General features: G+C 32.8%; 1 protein-coding gene and 1 long non-coding RNA gene across 2 annotated transcripts; one reads left to right on the top strand and one right to left on the bottom strand.

Moving 5' to 3' along the window:
- Positions 1 to 3,964: 3,964 nt before the first annotated feature.
- On the top strand, positions 3,965 to 10,008 carry LOC111284545 (protein argonaute 4-like). The gene is made up of 22 exons (XM_089761829.1): positions 3,965 to 4,251; positions 4,353 to 4,558; positions 4,642 to 4,857; positions 4,953 to 5,089; positions 5,171 to 5,268; positions 5,362 to 5,459; positions 5,613 to 5,784; positions 5,881 to 5,997; positions 6,075 to 6,182; positions 6,320 to 6,382; positions 6,468 to 6,581; positions 6,695 to 6,863; positions 6,954 to 7,066; positions 7,210 to 7,347; positions 7,480 to 7,610; positions 7,886 to 7,951; positions 8,531 to 8,594; positions 8,752 to 8,863; positions 8,963 to 9,036; positions 9,349 to 9,443; positions 9,533 to 9,564; positions 9,748 to 10,008. The coding sequence occupies exons 1-22, from the start codon at positions 4,021 to 4,023 to the stop codon at positions 9,921 to 9,923; spliced, it is 2,730 nt and encodes a 909-aa protein (XP_089617955.1). The 5' UTR covers positions 3,965 to 4,020; the 3' UTR covers positions 9,924 to 10,008.
- Positions 10,009 to 11,657: 1,649 nt separating this feature from the next.
- On the bottom strand, positions 11,658 to 14,006 carry LOC149518345 (uncharacterized). Its single transcript, XR_016342691.1, has 3 exons — positions 13,664 to 14,006; positions 13,315 to 13,458; positions 11,658 to 12,052 (listed from the first exon to the last, which is right to left on the bottom strand). It is a non-coding gene; the product is annotated as an uncharacterized LOC149518345 (long non-coding RNA).
- Positions 14,007 to 20,450: the final 6,444 nt, after the last annotated feature.

Here is a 20,450-nt window from a genome sequence, read left to right as displayed (position 1 = left end):
TATCAAATGATTTGTAACTTTTGAATGATTCATTTATGAAAATAAAATTAAGAACTAAATTAAGAGTAATAACATTTTAATTTAAGAGTAATTTAGGATTGATTATTAGAATAGTCAAATATAATGTGTATTTAAATTATATTGAAGAAATGGAAAGAGAAAATTTTGAAATTAGTATAATAAATTAAATTTGATTTGACACATCAAATTTAACTCTAATTAATTTGATCTATTAATCATTTTGAAATCAATGTATTAAAGATATATATATATATATATATATATATATATAACTTAAAAGGTGAAGCCAATAAATTATATTTTTAAAAAGTTGATAAGTAGCCAAATATGTTATATTTTTAAAAGATGATAAGTTGTATTGTTCATAAGTGTAATTCAATAGTTGACTAATAAAGAAGAATCTTCAAGTAACAAAGACCAAGGAATGATGAAAAATGAATGTTGAATTGGATAATGAATGATAAAAAGATATAAAATTAGGAAATGATGGTTAAAATTAGGTCTATCAAAATAAAAAATAAAAGCATGAACTAAATGAAATTTTAAAAAAAATCACATCACCTAATTTATTTTGGTTTTATTTGTTGAAACGTCTCTTTCACACTACTATTAATAATCCATTTAATTCCCTTCACCGATTTGTAAACATTACCATTATTTTACCTATTTTGAAGAAATGTAACATCTAGTATCATAATTATAAGTCTAACATTTATATTGCCACTATTAGAAAAAAAAATTGGAGAATTAACAATAAAGAATTATAAATATGTTGATTTTGATAATTGTATGCGATAAAGATAACTACAAAAAAAATAAAAGGATGTCTATGATACTTTTAAAAAAATTTGTCTACCAAAACAAGAATTTATGAAATTAAATCTTTAGGATAAAATCATTTATGGATAGATAAAATTTTTTTCAACATTTTTTTGTTAAACAATATTAATTATTGAATTGGAAGTGGTTGATAAAATATTTAAAATTTAATATAATAAAAAATCTACTCCTATAAAAAGCTATATAATTACTTCATATGGTATTTAATTTCGGATATTTTAATCTATCCATACGTGTCACGCAAAATCACATCACAGTTATATCTGTGAGTACATGATCCTCACACTATTTTCCTTTTCGTTTTTCATTTTTTTTTACCCAAATCACCCTTCTCCACCCAATCCAATTTCTACTTCTTTTAGCACACCTCATCGTTTAAAGTAGATAAATTCATAATTTTGAGATTTCAATTAACCTAGAACCATCCAATTAGAATTTTAGTTAAGAATGATTTAAGATAAATAATAAAAATATATAATCAATTTATTTTCAAATTAAAAATGCATCAAATAAAATAAAATTCATTATTATATGACACATGATAACTTTTTAAGATTGTACATATATGTCAATAATATAAGTCATCTATATTGAATATTTTATTTTTGCCAAAGATTTTAACTTTTATATAACTATGTAAAATGATTAATTATGCCAATTAATAATTTTTTAATGAATGATTATTGCTATGCGACTATAGGATAGTAAAATTAATTTGTCTTAGTTCAAACATTTTATTTTAGAAAAGTTTTAGGTATCTTTAATAAAAAAGTAATGACTTTTTTAATATATTTGGTACCATTCCTATATCTTAGGTTTATATAATGAGTTTTTATTTGACACATAATCAGTGTATAAATTTTATATATAGTCACTAAATCAAATGAAATCATTTTATTAATGAGTAAATATCAAATTTTAAAATAAATATATAAAAATTAATTTAAAAAAAAAATTATACATTAATGAGGTGATATTATTTTCTTCATCTTATTAATAATATCATTTAATTACTGATAATGTATTAAATTTATATATTAACGATGCATCAATATAAACACTTATATAATTATTGAAAAAACCTTAATCATTCAAAAACTTTTCATGCATATTATGAATAAATTATTGAGCAGGTGGACGGTGCAGATGTGGTAAAGCAGCATAATCGTGTAAGTCGCGATGCAAAGGATATAAATTAAGGCAAAGACAAAGGCGGGTGGTCCTTGGAGGTTCATTTCACTCTCTTTATAGCTTTTTCCGCGAGAGAAAAAAAACGATAAGAGGAGATTTGTATTTGAGAGTCTCTTTGAGTTTTAGGGTTTCTATCTTTCATTTGTTCTCCAAATTTCAGGTATTTTTTTTTCTCTGAAACCTGTTTGGTTTCAGTGTTTTTCTCTTGTGTTTTTCATCTTTGGACTTTTTTTACTGGTTTTTTGAGGTATTTTTGAAAGCTCCTTTGTTCTTGAAAAATTTTAAACGTTGTTCATTGCAATGCCGCTTCAGTGGGTGGGTTTTTCAAGGGTTTTCTTCTTTTCTGAGTATGATCTGTGCTCGTTGCCATATTTTGTTTCTAGTTTTTCAATAAACGCTTCAAGTTTGCACCTTTTTAGCTGTTTTTTTTTTTTTTTTTTCTATTTTTGAAAACTGTAGTTTTTCGTTAGTGCAGAGCACTTTTCTATTTTTAAAGACATATACCTTTCGTAACCTTGTTATTTTATTTTATTATTCAGTTCTTTTATAGTAAAAAAGGTTTCTTTTTTGTCATCTTATCATCAAGCCATTAGAAAGCTGTACATTTTTGCTTCAGTTGGTATTTTTAACTCCGTTTACAAGCTTTTTGTCGCTTCATGTACTCTTCCTCTGTAGCTATAGTCTTTTACTGTCTCTTGATGTGTTAAAGGTATTTGCTTTCTGGTATATTTTCGTTCTACCCCTTAAATGATGCAATATATTTGGTTAAAGTTTTGACTTTTATGCTAAAAGCAGCACCTTTTTGCCTCTCCATGTTAACCTTTTTAGTGCATAGCCGGCCTTGGTACCTCTGGGTTCAAGCTCATATTCTCAAAGGTTCCTTTTTTTTTGGTACTCTGAAGGGTTTCTTTTTCTTTTATTTTACCATTTGTGCTTATTTCTCTATATTTTTTTTTTCTTGTGGAAGTTCCAGCATTCATCAACATACGCTTTTTTATTTTTTTTCTACAGATCCTCGGCTTTTTAGGTAATATTTGTATCCTTTGTAAACACGTCTTTCATGTGCATGCATGTGGTTCTTTAAGCATTTTGTGAGAAAAAAAAAATCTCATTTTTAAATATTATATAGTTTTGGTGCTTTGACTTTGGTTTTTTTTGACGTATGAGCATATTGACTTTGTTTCCCTTTTTGTCGAATGAGCATATTGTTAAAAAAAAGGAATCTCATTTTGAATATGTTGGTAGAAAAAAAAAATCTTATTTTCTTGTTTTTACTTTGTTAAGATAATATATCACACGAAAATATAACATAAACATTATACAAATAAATGAAACACGAAGCACAATATTAATAAATAACACAAAAGTAGTTTATAATTTTAATAATAATTATATATAAAATTAAAAATATATATTTCATATTTTTTTTATTCATATTAATTGTAACACATAATTTTTTATAGATAAATGAAATTTAAAATTTACACGATACGGATACAAAAATCTTCAATCTAATTTTTAAGCTATTATTCTATTTACTGAATTCTTTAAACCTCTATATTTATATTTCTCTAAAAAAAAAAGATATATCTTTGTTGATTTCTCTTAGGATATTTAAAGTTAGAAAAAATACAATCTTATAAAGAAAAACCATATATATATATATATATATATATAAATAAACACTATCTAATTTAAGTGAACTAGATACGAAATTATATACAAGGAGAGTTTTAAAATTGTGATATGTCAAGGATAATTGTTTTTAGTTTTCTCTGTTTTGTTGATAATAACTAATTTATCAAGTTAAAAGTAAGAATTAATTTTTTCTGCCTGGTTATAGCTAATCTTTTTATCCATGAAATGATACTATTAGCTACTTTTTAGGGAATCTGTCTTGTAGCTAATCTTAAGTGCTTACTATATTTTATTTTTCTTTCATGCAAGAAAAATTTTCTTGGTTAGGAAATGGACTCGTCTGAGGATGAGGGAAGTGGGGCAACAGGCACTCTTCCTCCTCCCCTGCCTTTGCCGCGCAATGCGGTACCAAACGAATCAGAATCTGAACCTGCAAAGAAGGTTGTACGTGTCCCAATGGCCAGGAAAGGTTTTGGATCTAAAGGGCAGAAGATATCTATTCTCACAAATCACTTCAAAGTGAATGTTGGAAGTGTTGATGGACATTTCTTCCATTACAGTGTACGTAATTGCTTACTTCGCTCTGCTTCTCTTTTTTTTCTCCTTGGTAAATAGAAATTATTGATGCAAGTTTCTTCTTCTTTTGCATTTTGGATCAACAGGTTTCTCTTTCTTACGAAGATGGTCGCCCAGTGGATGGGAAGCGTGTTGGAAGAAAGGTGATAGATAAGTTGTATGAGACCTACAGCAATGAGGTGGCTGGAAAGGACTTTGCATATGATGGGGAGAAGAGTTTATTTACTGTTGGTCCTCTCCCAAGTACCAAGCTTGAGTTTCCTGTTGTACTTGAGGACGTTACATCCAACAGGTTGACGTGAACTTTAGATTGATTTGAAGTATTTATGCTGCTCCCATTCATTGTCATTAATTTTTTATGTATAGAAACAATAGGAATGCAAGCGCTGATGGCTATGAAAGCCCAAAAGAGCGTGGAAGGAAGATAGTAAGACGTATGCATCAGTCAAAGACTTTTAACGTGGAGATTAGCTTTGCCGCAAAGATTCCCATGCAAGCCATTCAAAATGCTCTGTATGGACAGGAATCAGAAAACTCACAACAAGCCCTGAGGGTGCTGGATATCATTTTACGGCAGCATGCTGCAAAACGGTGAGTTAAAATATGTGCCTGCATATTCTTTTCTCCACTTGTAGGTTTTGATCCTGGATATTATATTTATTCTGACATCACAATGACTTTCATAGGGGATGCCTACCCGTTCGCCAATCTTTTTTCCAAGATGATGAAAATAATTATACAAACATTGGCGGTGGTGTCCTAGGATGCAGGGGATTCCGTTCAAGTTTCAGAGCTACTCAAGGAGGCCTTTCACTGAATATTGGTCGGAACCATATCTCTCGTCACTTTTGCATTTGTGTGCTTGGTATTGTTTGTTTAATTACTGTTTCGCTTTGTGTTTCAGATGTATCAAATACAATGATAATTCGACCTGGTCCAGTATTGGATTTTTTACTTGACAATCAGAATATGAGAGATCCTCACTACCTGGACTGGAACAAGGTTATCAATAACGACATTTTTTAGCCAAGTGAATTAGAGTTCTTTGCATCAATTATTAATTACTAAACCGCAATTGCTTGAAACCCTGAATAGGCTAAACGAGTGCTTAAAAATCTGAGGGTAAAAGTCAGACCATCCAATCTGGAGTACAAGATTACCGGATTGAGTGACCTTTACTGCAAAGATCAGATGTATGGTTTCCTGGTCTCACAATAGTGCTTTTTCTTTGATTTGTGCTAAATTGGCTAATATTTAACTTTGAGCTTTTCCTACTAGCATGTTGTGTAATACTTCAGTTTAAAGTTACTATTTTTTATTTGTTGTGTACTGTGTCCATGATGCAGGTTCTCATGGAAGCAGAAAAGTATGACGAATGAGAATCGTGAAGCTGAGACTGTGGAGATTACTGTTTATGAATATTTTGTCACCCATTGCAAGATACAGTTGGATTATTCTGCAGATTTGCCATGCATTAATGTTGGCATGCCAAAGCGGCCAACATATGTTCCTATGGAGGTGAATGGGTGCTTGTGGTTTTGTTTTGTTACATGATATATGCTTAGCAACTAATTCTTGTCTATGATTTGCTGTTCACCTGTTGCAATGCCATAGCTGTGCACTTTGGTGTCCTTGCAACGCTACACCAAAGCGCTATCCACTTTCCAAAGAGCTTCGCTGGTAGAAAAATCAAGGCAGAAGCCTCAAGAAAGACTGAGTGTCTTGACTAATGTAGGTCTATTATATGCTTTTGACTCTCAACATTTCACTTGTTCTACAACTTATGAGTGTTGCAAATTTTTGTGCAGGCTTTGCATAACAGTAATTATGGTGCTGAACCAATGCTCCGTTCATGTGGTGTTTCTATCAGCTCTAATTTCATCCAAGTGGAAGGCCGTATTCTGCCAGCTCCGTTGGTAGGTTAATGATATTAGTCTCTCTGAATTTTGTTTGTTTCTTTGATATGTTGTACATGCATGTTGGTTTTTGAGGGTTATTTTAATGATCCTTCTTTTAGATCTACATGCCAATTGACATTATCTTTTGATGACAGATAAGAGTGGGCGATGGTGAGCCTTTCTTGCCATGGAATGGGCGATGGAATTTTAACAATAAGGTCAAGAGCTTCTTTGCTTTTGCAGCCTTCTATCTTATATATGCTTCATCTCTTGTTTCTCAACAGTTCAGTTATGCTTTCATAGAGATTTGTGGAGCCAACTAGGATTGAAGATTGGGGTGTTGTTAACTTCTCGGCACGTTGTGACGTAAATAAACTTGTGCGGGATCTGATGAGATGCGGGGAAATGAAAGGAATTGTAAGTTTGTTGTCTAATTATTGTTCTGGTTGTCTTGGTATTGTCAATCAGCACATACAAAGTTATAGAATTCAACTTGTTGGCTAAAGTTCTTTTCCATGTCTCTTTTTCAGCGTGTAGATAGTCCATTAGGTGTGTTCACAGAGATGAATGAGATCAGACGTCTTTCTCCTGTGGGTAGAGTGGAGAAGATGTTTGATGAGCTAAAATCTAAACTTCCTCATAAAACTCCGCGGTTCCTTCTTTGTCTGCTGCCTGATAGGAAAAATTCTGGTCTTTATGGTGTGCACAAACTCATCTGTTCATACATTGTCTATGCACGTTTTTCTTCAAGTCGTTTGCTTACGTAGTAAGTTCAATGAATTTTCTAAGGTCCATGGAAGCGAAAGAATCTTGGTCACTTTGGCATTGTCACTCAGTGTATGGCTCCAACTAGGTTCAATGACAAGTACCTTACGAATCTGCTTCTCAAGATCAATGCAAAGGTCTGCTTCCGTCCAATGAATTTTTTTTTTTTTTTTTAACTTAAGCCATTCCTCTGGTTGCAGTTCTAATCTTCTGTAGTTAAACCTGTAGGGTTATTGTTCTATTTATAATTAAACCTGCTAATATCATAATCTGCTCACAGCTCGGAGGACTGAATTCAATGTTACAAATTGAACAAACACTTTCATTCCCCGTTGTTTCAAGGGTTCCAACTATGATCCTTGGCATGAGTGTGTCACATGGCTCTCCTGGGCACTCTGATGTCCCGTCAATAGCTGCGGTAGGGATGATCTTATTCCTTATCATTGGGTTTCTTGAGTTTCCATCAATTGCAAGCAGTTATAGAGATGTGAATTGGCAGTCTGTCTGTAATTCAAATTTTGTGAGATTTTTTAGTTGTATTTAATTGTAGGTGGTTAACTCCAGGCAGTGGCCTTCGATCTCCCGTTATAGGGAATCTGTTCGGACACAGTCACCCAAGGTTGGAATGATAGATTCACTATTCAAACGAGTGTCTGACCAGGTGGATGGAGGTCTTATGAGGTACGTTTCAATCTTAAAGTTATTTGACTAACGAAGGGACAAGTATTGTCCAAAATAAGGACATCGTTTATCCAAAAAAAGGGACAAGTTATTTGCTGAAAATTGATTTTTTATATTCTTATTATTGTTTCTCTCCTCTTGCTTGGGGCGTCAATGGGGGTGGGTTGTAATAAGAATATGTTATTCTGCTGGTAATCATTTATGCCGTAGTATTTCAACTTTTGAGAGAATAATGTTTATAGTTTGTGTACCTAACGTATATTCTTTGTTATCAGGCAGGCTGTCTTGGACTTTTATACAAGCTCAGGACAGAGAAAGCCTCTTCAAATCATCATATTCAGGTTTCTTATTTTACATTTTGCTGTTTCTCACGTTCATTCTATATAACAAAAATATTCTAAATCATACATTTTGAAAGAACACATTATTTGGGAACTCAGGGATGCAAAATTTGGTTTTGCTAGTTCTTAATTGCCACGGCTTCGTCTCTGCGTTGCAAACTCTATTTGTATTGACTTCAAGTAATGGGTGTATTTACTCTTTGAAATCATCTTTTTTACTTGAGAAATGCCGTATTGATATTCAAGTATACTTGATATGGTTAGTCTCTTCATGCTGCTAACAGATTGTACAAGTTGTCCTTTAAACTTTTAATCAACCTAGCTTGTTCCTTTCTGCCTGCTGTTTGAAATGCTTCAGAACATTCTCATTTTTTAGCCTTTTCTATTATCCTCATTTTCTGCTCTGGCTATATGACTTAAAATGATGTAAATCCCCCCTAATGCCCTAACTAACATTCATATTTCTTTACATATTTCTTGTAATCTAGTTTGTGGTTATTTTGCTGATCTTTCCGTTACACTTTTTTCGGATGCTAATGCAATATTGCTTACTTGCTCATTATTCTTGGTTCAACTCAGGGATGGGGTTAGCGAGTCACAGTTCAATCATGTTTTGAACACTGAACTGGGTCAAATTATTGAGGTATGCAGTAGTGCCTTTCAATCATGGGAACTGAAAATTGTGCATTTCTTTTTTAGTTATTCATGCAAAAAAAGTGAGAAAATTGTGCTAGTTATAAATCAGCCTTAAGATGATAGTGCCTGGGACAAAACATCTCTGGTTAACGTTTACTTTATAGGCTTGCAAGTTTCTTGATGAGAATTGGAACCCCAAGTTTGTGGTCATTGTAGCACAAAAAAGTCATCATACAAGGTTTTTCCAGCAGGGATCTCCTGATAATGTTCTACCAGGTGAGGCTCACTCATTATTTGATGCATGTCATCTGGTACCTCTGTTATAGTTGTTAAAATCGATCTTTTTTTTTTATTATGATTATTATTATTATGCAGGAACTGTGATAGACAACACAATTTGTCATCCACAAAACAATGACTTTTATCTATGTGCACATGCTGGAATGGTTGTAAGTTTTTCTAGAATTTTGTTTCAGTTGATCAATGGTTGTTGATTTTGCAATTTTGTCTCGCTTAATTGGTCAAGATATTGCCAACTACATTTGTACTTGCCTTCTCTATCCAGAATTCATTGTTTGTATTTTAAGGCTGTCATGTATGTTCTGTTGTGAAAGAAAATTTACAACTGAGATTGAAGTTCCTCTTGTGGTTGGTTTCCTCATCCAAGTTGTGCTCGATGCTTTTGCTGTGTCTCATGGGTATAGCCCTTCATCTTTTATTGTAATGTTGGTTTGTTTTTATAATTTGTGTTCGCTGTTCAGGGAACCACAAGGCCTACCCATTATCATGTTCTCTTAAATGAGATTGGATGTTCGGTCGACGATCTGCAGGAACTTGTCCATTCTCTATCATATGTGTAAGTGTATAATCATGTGTTGTAATTTCTTCATAAATGTTTTAAGCTGTAATCACTGTTGCATTCCTTGTAATCTCTTTCTAATGCAGTTATCAAAGAAATACCACTGCCATATCAGTAGGTAAGTATTCTGGTTGAGCTGCTTCCCTAGTGTTTATGATATGCTTTTTCTCAAACGCCAAGTTAATTTGGTTTACCTAATGATTTTCCCACATGATCTCCAGAGAATAGTTTGTCGTTTTTTGCTTGATTCTGTATTTCCATTTCTTAAAGGTGTTTGTTTCAATCTTACTTTGGATTGCAGTTGCTCCTATCCGCTATGCGCATTTGGCAGCTTCGCAGTTGGGGACTTTCCTGAAGTTTGATGAGGCTTCTGAGACATCCTCAAGCCATGGTGGGGTGACTGCTCCTGGAGCCGTACCTGTTCCGCAGCTGCCGTGGTTGAACAAGAATGTCTCCGATTCTATGTTCTTTTGCTGAGACCTTTGGACCATGTTTTCTATAGGCTTTTGGTTTTACCAACAACTGATCGGAAACTCTTTTTAAGTATATTTAACCTTTAGAGGTAGGGCTATCGCAGACTTGTTCTGATGATGATGTGCTGTTCTCTGAATCATCATCCATTTTGATTATAAACTTTTTGGATGCTTAGCCCCTAACGTATCTAAAGATATGAATGCTTGACTAGGTAATTCACAGTGGCTATTTCCTGTTTGGTTTAGAGAAGTGGTTACACCACTGCCCTTTGCTCTGTGCTCTTATTTACTGTTGGGCTTGGGTATCAGTTACTTAACCAGTTAGATGTGGCTTCTGAGTAACTACTTTTGTTGGTTTGTGATGCTTAGAAAACTATACCATTTCGATATTACTTCTCTATTATATAATGTAATGCTTTTCTGTGGCAAGAATGAGTTATATTTCTAGCTTATTTAATTTTTCAGGAAAGAGTTTGTTGGTTTTGGTAGGAAAAAAAATAGCATGCAAAAATTTATAGACAATACTTCCAGTTAAAAACGAATCTCCACTGTTTCATGTACCAAGGAAAAAAGAAACAGCAATATTTCAAAGGAGTATCCATTTCAAAACCATGGCAACCATAACAAGCAGATCAACTTTCCAGAATGGTTTGATGCAGTCAGTGGAAAAGTTGGGGATTCTTGGAAATTAGGCAACTTTCATTCCTTTAAGGCGGTAGCCTCGGCAGCTTATGAAGTAAAATGTTTTGCCTCTGAGATTGAACGCATCCCTACTCCCACCGTAATGTTGTTGATGAAGATTTCGTCAATGCAATTGTAATAGCTTGTCCTGTTCATTTGTACAACTGTATATAGCTGCTTGTTGAATCCAAAATATACACAAACTAAATATGAAATTCAGTTTTGTCAATGCAGTTCAACATTTGTAATCATTGGAAGAAAAAGAAAAAAAAATCAAAGATGCGGAAGTATAAGAAGGAATGGAAAAAAAAAAAAAGAGAAAAATGAAGGGCTTTCCAGGAAGATAAAGGTTGAATCACAATGATAGAACTTACAGGGGCAGTCACCCACGTAGGACTGCTGACGAATTGCCCAATCAGTGAAGTGAACATTTGGTTTCCAAGTAAATATTCCTCCTCCAACCCTGTGTGGAACTGGCTGCCTGCTCTTTGTGTTCAGAACTGTTACCATCAGCAGCACCGGGCAGGCAAGTATTATCTTCAAACCCTTCATTTTCACCACTCTTTCTCCCACCAAAACTTAGTCTTTCTTGATAACGAGGCTAATGCACTGGTCTTTCTTGATAATAAGGCTGATGCACTACCACCACATGCATTTCAAATTCGTATGTATCTATAATCACAGAACTCTAAAGTTTGAAGCAAGAAACTTGGCGCCAGTTATGAGCAGATTTTAACATGACCAGACTACAACTATCTCACAAAATTGGAATGGTCGATAATCACACTTAATGTTTCCAAACAGATCCGTTTGGTGAATCTTGTGTGACTGTTTATTTTGATTCTAGAACACCTGCTGTTGTTAAAAATCAAACGTTTGCAGAATGTTGGAAAAAAATAGGAAGAATTTAGCTGATATAGAAGAACATGGCTTGAATGTTATTTCCACTTTCTCCCACGACAGTTTGAAATCTGTTTTGGTATGAAATTAGACGTCCGGCACCTGTAATTCACAATGATATCTGTAATGGAAAGTTTTTGGGATAAAGGTCATTTTCATTATTGTTTTGTTTGATTCTCCTCGGACCAGAAGTCTTTGGAAAGATATTCCATTTCATCTGACTGATATTAGTAATTGGAAAGAAAGATCAACAACACTGTAGTCGCCAGCATCGGCAGAAAATTTTGGCTCCAAGAATTTGATGAAGAACTGCTTTTCCCTGGAGAGAGGGTGCCGGAGCTGATGTTATATCTTCAACATGGACACCAACTTTCACTCCTTGAAAGCAGAAGCCTCTGCCACTGATGAAGTATTATGGCCTTGCTTCTTTCATTTCAAACACATCTCACCCACCTCTTGTTATACTTGTCATGAAATCTTTCTCATTACATTTCTGATAGCTGGTTTTATTCACCTCCAGAACACTATAGAGATTCTCGTCAAATCCAAAATCTGCAAAAAAAAAAAAAAAAAAAAATTCTTTCTTTCTAAATTCTTCTTCAAGTACTAAAAAGACACTTTCTTCTCCAAACCATAACTGGAAAAAGGATGAACTTAATTAGTATAGACAAGAAAGAAGAAGCTAAACCCCCTCTTCTAGTAAGGAGAAAATAATTTGCTGCAAAGAAAACATACTGAACAAAAAAGGGGCGAAACAAAAGCATAGTCAATACTTCAGAGGTGCTTCAAAAAGCCATAAAAGTGGGCATAATTATCAATGTTACCTATAAAACCTGAAAAGACACTCTATCCCATAATCGTAATTAACCTTCAAGAGCAAGTTTCCGGAACTCACTATACATAGAAGGGAGTAGGGACAGAGATATCCCTAAGGAAATATCACCAAAACCTGTACAGTGAATTCATTTCCTGCATGCAAAACCAGGGGCCACCAGGAAAAAAGTTCTATTTCCATACATCTAGTGAAAATGCATGCAAAGGAAACCTTTATATTTCGAAAAAAAAATATGCAAATGCTCAGGTGACGTACATTTGCTGGGTTTATAATGGTTAGCAACAGAGAACAAAGAAACATCCGCAAACAGATGGGAAGCAGAAGAAAGACCATTCAGTTTTTTAAAATACATAAAGATCTATGCAGACAACAGAATTTTGACGGTAATACTTTAAACTATATTCAATTTTCTTCACTTACAAATGACATAATGGGGAGGTAAAAGATGAAAGCACACCACACAACCTATTTCTTGTGTGACTAAGATGACTGAGTACTAATACAAAACAAAGACAAAATTCAAAAAGAGGTACAAGAGTAAATACTTTTAGTAGAACTTACCTAGACATGAGAATCAATTAAACAATAGAAGTTAGTTGTGCAATAGTTGATCTTTCATTTCATGTAAAACAGTTATTTAATAACTTAGAAAGTTCTGAAAGAAAGTCCACCTCACTGCAACCAATTCCCAACTTCTTCCTGTCACTCAGGCAGCGCTTATGAAACTTTAAGTAACTGAATGTAAAAACAACTGAATTAGCCAACTCTGCTTTTCAAGTGCTCATTCTCATTCTCTCCATCCCTATATACCTCTCTGAGCAAGTACAAGTACATGCAGAAGGGCTCTAGCACAGACCACAAAGAAAGTCTGTTTTAGGTACAACAAAAATCTGACGATGTCATGAAGTTATATGTGGAACTGTGCAAAAGTATACAAAAATACATACATATATTAGAGAAAAAATCCACCATCCCTTACTTCTGTTGCTTGAAATCATTTTCTTCTAACCGCTGATGACTTGGATGCTGAAAAGGTGGAAATGACTTTGGCAAGGAACCAACTGGTGGACTGCTAGAAAGAGTTCCATGTGGTGAACAGCTCAACTTGGAAGGCGGCCTAGAGCTGTAAAAAATGCTTAGACATCCATTAACTACGGAAAACCTTAAAGTCTAGTCAAATAAATTAGGTTTCATGTATATTTGAAACCGGCAGTAATCTGTATTCTTGCACTCAAAAGCAAGAAAAAGTTCTACTATTAGAAAACAAGCCAAAAGAACCTCAGTTACTCATGATATTTAAAATGAGGAAACGATCACTTAGAACTAACCCATAACTATCTGGAGGAGTAGAACCAAAGAAATATCCAACCGAATTACTTGGTGGACTTTCTGATATTATTGAAATTGAGTTGTGACTGGTTCCATGATTCTTTAAGTTGCTGGAGAAAATTCTCTGCTTCTGGAATGAATGTTGCCTTGAGAAACCTTTATTTTGCTTCCTTCAGGAACTTTTTCCTCCAGACTCCACAAGACTACTGCTCCCCGCGGCGTTTTCACCTATCTTCGAATTTGATACTCCCGATGCACTCCTTGGAGACCTTGGATTTCCATCTTTATTCTCATAAATAGAGTTATTCTTTCTACGACTAAATCGTTTAATTTTCAGCTCCTGTTCATAACGGTCACCAGCAAGTAATTAGATTACAGAAAAAGACGCAACTTATAAATATGTACCATAACACAGTTTTAAGTAAATTAGAAAAGCTTGTCCCTTGACCTGTTCATGGAAGTAAAGACCATCATTTATCACAACAGCAAGCTCACTGGATATGGACTTTGAATCTTTCGCACCAGCTTTTGGTCCGTCACCTGTCCCACTATTCTGCACATCAGAAGAAATAAGTACGTGCCATCAGAAGAAAAACAGAAACATTCGAGTGTTTAATATGAGTAAAACATGATCCAAACAAAATGCGTGATCACGGCGTAACCTAAAAACCGAGAGAGAACATACCAGTCTCAATAAAAAATAAGAATATCAGAAGAAATTGGAAGAAAAGAGATGCAAGAGTAGTGGGCCAGAATGTCCTATCTTAATGTCTCTAAATTCGAAATTATTGCTGATGTGAAGAAAATGGTTATCTTTCTATTTGCAATTGGGAAAGAACACTGCCCTCTTGAATAAGTTTACATTGCTTCAACTGCACAACATGGAAGTATTACATTATGCACGTACATGCTTCATAAATGTGATGTCTACGAAATAACAGATTTAGATGGGGTATTATATATATATATATATATATATATATATATATATATTCTTTTTGAATTGTATTTCCATTCATTTCAAAGTAAAGTCTGACATTCTTATCATTTTCTCATGACATCAGACAATCAATATGATACTATTGGAATGTCATGATATCAGACCAACTATCTTGAATTAGCAAGTAAATACATAAACTTAGAAGTTAGAAGATCCCTTGAAGCTATTGCAACGACCCAATCTTTAAACATGAAGTATAACAATAACAATTAACAACGCAAAAAGAGAATTCATACAAAGCAGTACCACATTACCTGGGTAACAATCACAAGTCTCTGAACATCCTGATCGTTGATAACCATCTCGTCATCTTCATCATCCATTCTGAACAAAAAATGCCATTCAGAATTGAAGGGAAGGTTATTAGCATCTAGGTGTTTAAAACTTGCCTTTAAACAGAAAGTCGAAATTTCCCTAGCTCAAACGAATTAAATACAAAAACAATCTAGTACCTTTTAAGTGCTGAAAGATTCTTTAGTGCTTTTTGCTCGAGCTCTAGCTCTTCATCAAGCATAAATGTGTGTGCGAAATCATTTGATACGTCAGCAACATTTTGTATTGTTACATCTGATAATAATTCCATACTTTCAGCTTTATTGTCAGTAAACCTTACAGACTCAACTCTTTGTAACTGTTCGACATCTTAGAATTTAATGTGGGAATCAGCAATTAATTTGCTGTTCATTTCCACCATAGAATGCTCATTTCTCACAATTTAATAGAACTTGCGCAACTGCATGTTTTCTGTTATTTTTACGTGTTACTTCCATAGGATTGGCCACAGCTGAAACACGCTCCAAGCTCCCACCATGCAATGTAAATTTATCATTTTCTTCAGAAGTGTTCCTTCAATTATCTTCATTCACATCACCATTTCCACATGAATCAGTGGCATTCTCTTCAAGTTGGTACTGAGTTGCCTGAGGTTCTGATGACAATGTTGTCTTCGAACTAGCTGGAATCCACTTGGACCACTCGTCACGTCTCCGTATCTTGTCACCCTATAATATCAATTACCAAGTAAAGACAAGGCCATCCAAGCAAAGAACAGCATCGGAAAAGGAGTGTCACTTGCCAGTGTACCACAAAACAATTACAGATTGTCAACATAAGTCTGTCCCCTCGAATTTAATTGATACAGATGACAGAACTCATATTAAAACCTTAAGGTATGTATACCAGCAAAAACACCACCCTTGGAAACTTGTTAAAAAGAGACTCCTTGACAAAACTATTATGAATTTGGTAAAATCATACGTATACCGTGGATGAAATCAAATTACATTATTATTATTTACGTTTAAAAATTGGTCGACATTTGGCTCAGTCAATTGATCCATCGATATATGCTACTTTTATTGAAAGAACATGTTCAAATTTTCTTTCCATGAATAAAAAAAAGTTGATGAGTGTCACAAACCCATTAGGCTTCTTAATTAGATAGAATGATTAATCAATATTAATTTTAAACTCATGTTATACATGGGGCAAGCAATTGTTTTATATTTTTTCTTACAAATACTATTATTACTTACAAAAAATTAGCATGTTTATTTTAAAAACACTATACTATTAACAAAAATTTATATTCCCATTATCATATATTTAGCTAAAAATCTAATTTTAATAATATGAGTAGTAAATATATGTGTAATAGTATTCTAAAAAAATTAAATCTAATGATATATAAACCTAATAATTTTATATGCAAATTTAACTTTTTTATTATAAAATTATAATTTAACCGATAAGATTGAATTTTTTTTATCTTTGACCTTCAACAAAATAACATATATATTTTCGAAAGGAATAAAAGTAGAGTAATTATTATGTATTAATGCATATACCATTTTTATTCTATTAACTATTTCAATTAAGTTATTTGTGTTTTAAATACTTTAATTTTCTAATCGATACTACATGTTTTTTATATCTTATAAGAGACCAAATTTTTTGTAAAGTTTTAAAATTTTCAAAAACCCATTTAAATAATATTTTATTAGAAATAAAGATGAAAACCTATGATATACAAGTTATGATTATTAATGTGGTTCATGAATTAATTGTTTATGACTCATCAAACACATTAGGATTATTAATTATCAAGCAAAGTTACGAGAAAATATTTGTTAACCATCACAATAAATTTCTTAAAACTAGTATTCCATATCATTCATTTGTGTAAAATTTTTCTTAACCCTATATTCAAAAACTTTTTTTTTGAAGAGTATATTAGTAAAAAACAAACTCTTATGTTATAAAGAAAATTTAACCAACATCAATAAAAGTTCCCAAAAAGAAGTCACAAACTCGAACTCAAATTACCATAACAAAATTATCGATAAAAAAGATCTCAACTTAAGTGAAAACAATCAACATATTACATTTAAAATATGTTACATATATAGCTTGTTAGCTTTATAGGTGAGATGGTGATCAAAGAGGGAGTGAATTGAATTTCTTCAAATTCTTTCAAAACAAATGATTTCAATATAATTGAATAAAAATTAAAACTAATATCACAATATGATGCAAACAATAATGAATTGATGAACTATAAGCAATTATGACCTACAATCTAAATAAAGAGATAAGGATAGAGAAATCAAATATAAAAATTTATAGAGGTTCGGTCATTTTCCACAAGGCACCTACGTCCTCTCTCTTGGTTGTCCACACCAAGGATTCAATCTATAATACTTAAATTAAAATTACAATCCTACCTTTTTCTCACTAAAGCTTAGAGATAGAAAGTTTATACTTTCTACTTTTTAGGCTAAGTCGTAACCTCTCAATCCCACAAATTCAAAAGGATACCTCACATTTTGATTACAAAATCATTTAATAACAATGCAAACTTAAAACACATCTCAAAGGCTAAGTGTTTGCCTAATGAAGTATAAGAAAATGTGATGAATGAAGAACAACAATATTTTGGCTACAAAAAATACAAAGGATATTGAACTTAAGCTCTAAAATCTCTTGATTCTAACAGAAAATGAAAATATAACTTGTTAGCACTTGCTCTCTTGCTTCATCAACTTTCTTGGCGTGTTGGAATAGCTAATATATAGAGAAAATGAAAAGCTAGCCATTACGGATGCTTAAGAGAAGAAAATAGCCACTGAATGCTCGAGAAACTAACCGTTAGACTTATTCTGGGCATGACTCGATTGATCCCTTCCATGAGGGAATTGATTGGTTCATGTTTTGAACCAATTTGGGCTTAAAAATAGCCTACCCGATCGATCCCTTTATGTAAGGGATCGATTGGTTCAAAAGGGTGATTGATCCATTTTTCATGCACGAGCACAAACCTACATTCTATAAGAAAAATCAATCGATCCCTTCTTAAGGGGATCAATCATGTCCATGGCTAGCTGGTTGACTCTTGTTTTGTACTATACTCACTAATTTAATCATATCTTGAGCTATACAAATCCAAATCACAAACAGTTTGAAGATTTACAAACCAGACTTAAAGGGCTTTTCTATCTAAAATTCATTACCTAATTCATTGTGTACAAATTATAGTGAATTTTTAAAATTACTCATTGTGCAGTTTTTACATAACTACAAAGTGTTTAATAAAAATTCAAAATATTTTCTTAAAAAATTTGGATTTTGATTTTGTTTGATCCATTAGAAAGTAGACTCAAAGAGCTTTCCAACCATATAAAATTCAAATATTAAAACTTTGTGAATTAATACAGAAAAATAAAACAAGTTTAATGTTAGAAAACTTTGTTCTTCTAAAACAACTTTCCTAAGTTAATCTATTTCTTAAAAAAAATATTATCAAAATTATATTAAGTTCAAAATGAATAAGTTTACTTTAAAAACAACAATTAAACTTTCATTTAAGCTCAAATAAATAATCTTTAAAGATAGATTTGGTTTGAGAAATATGAAAACAAAGACAGGTTTATTTATACTTTGAAAAACATATTATTTATTTAGTACCAAAATATAAAACTTAAAAACATGTACTAAATAAATCTTTTTCAAAATCTTGATCAAGCTTATTTAATTTATTATTTTATCATTTTAAAATAAGGATCAATTCAAGGCTAACATAGTTGATTCATACAAAATAAATTAAAATAATAGAAACAAAGATGTAGATTTATAATATATAGGTTATGATTCTTGTGGACATCCAATTTAGTCCAAAGCCCGAACTAATCGAATTTAGTCTCGATTTAAGCCTAATTGAAAAATTTTATATTTTATTCTTATTTTTATTTCTTTTGTCTTTCTATTTTCATTGCATTTATCTGTATATATATATTATTTATTATTTTGTTTAATTTTATGTGATTTTTATTATTTGTTGATTATCCTTAGTTATGTCAATTTATTTAATTTTGCCATTCTTATCATGTTTTTCTGATTATTAAAAAAAAAAATTTGAAAGCTTATTCAGTGACGATTCTCGTATGAAACAGTTTAAAATTAAGTTATGTTATTTTTTTTAAAAAATTTTAATCTTGATAAAGCTCTTCTAGTTTTTTCAATAAATAATGTTCTAATGAACAAAAACAAAGACACGGAGAAAATTAGAGGAAATCACATAGAAAAATCGAGTAAGAACCACCCCACCAACAAAATCCAAGCAAGCTCCAGCAAGTCCCTCGTACCAAGTCTTCATACCTATTCACTAGTCACCAAAAATCATACCACCTTCATCACCCCACACACCATGTACACTGTCACCATCGTAAGAACCAATCGAAGGCCTTCCCTGTCAATTCCATTCAACTTCAATTCCCTTAGTAAAATCACAAACCTCTAACACATATAACCACTAGACTACCTATTGTCACCACATTCCCTAAACCATTGGAAATAACCCATATCACAGAAGTTGGTTGCGACAGTCCACAACAGTTCTAGTTGAGACCTCATGCCCTTATAAGCATCAATTTCACCCACCACCGAGTTTCTCTTTTGCCACCATAAACCTGCCAACAATTTCAGCAAATATTCACAATACCAACCACAGTATAGGAGAGCAAACACAAAACCACAACAAATTAAACATTGACACAAGCAAAATCATCTAGGAATTCGGCAATGATACATACAATCATAGAACCCATAATAGGCAAGTAGAACACCAGTGACAGAAAAAGGTACGACAATAGTGGTCTGCAACGATCGAGATGAGATTTTGGAGATCGAAAACGGTAAAAGTATAGAGTAAGGGATGGAGACAGGCATATATAAGGATCAACTTAATCGAACAGTGAAAGAATTTTGAACGGGGTCGCAGCTTCAACTACAATCTAAGAGGTTTTAGACCTTTTCAAAGGAAACTAATTTCAGAAAGAGGGAGAAAAGGCCGAAAGGAGCTTGTGGAGATCTTTTGGAATGATTCCAATGACGGTGAGTGACGACCAATGGCAGCGTGCGATGATGGTAGCAACAAACGGCCACCGATTTTTACATTGGCTTGAAGCTTGGCTTTGTTCATTTGAGAACTTAGAGAGAGAAAGATATATATGTTTTTTTAAAGAGAAAACTGAAAAGGAAATAGAAAATTTTTAACTTTTAAATTGATTTTAAACATTATGTTTTAAATAGTCAACACCTGCGCGTTTACCATTAACTCGACTCAAAATCCGTATTGAAAACTCAAAACTCCAGAGTCTAGTTTTTAGCCAAGCTGCTGAATCATGCCATGAGCCAAGCCGAGTTGATTTTTTCTTTTGAGAGGAGCCAAACTACCAAGTCGTATTCTAAAGCCGAGCTAGAAACTTTTCTTTGGTATTGTTTTGGTACTT

The sequence above is a fragment of the Durio zibethinus genome, chromosome 6, assembly GCF_047325235.1.
Source record: "Durio zibethinus cultivar Kanyao isolate XHJ-2024 chromosome 6, ASM4732523v1, whole genome shotgun sequence".
In the NCBI taxonomy this organism is placed as follows: Eukaryota; Viridiplantae; Streptophyta; class Magnoliopsida; order Malvales; family Malvaceae; genus Durio; species Durio zibethinus.
The sequence above is the reverse complement of the archived record's forward strand: the minus strand, read 5'-3'. Positions and strand labels throughout refer to the sequence as shown.

Excerpts from the sequence above, each read along its gene's own strand:
- LOC111284545 (XM_089761829.1), top strand. The coding sequence starts at position 4,021 with ATGGACTCGTCTGAGGATGAGGGAAGTGGGGCAACAGGCACTCTTCCT. Across the intron at positions 7,611-7,885 it reads GTGGATGGAGGTCTTATGAG|GCAGGCTGTCTTGGACTTTT; the intron begins GTACGTTTCAAT and ends CTTTGTTATCAG. Across the intron at positions 9,565-9,747 it reads TACCACTGCCATATCAGTAG|TTGCTCCTATCCGCTATGCG; the intron begins GTAAGTATTCTG and ends TTTGGATTGCAG.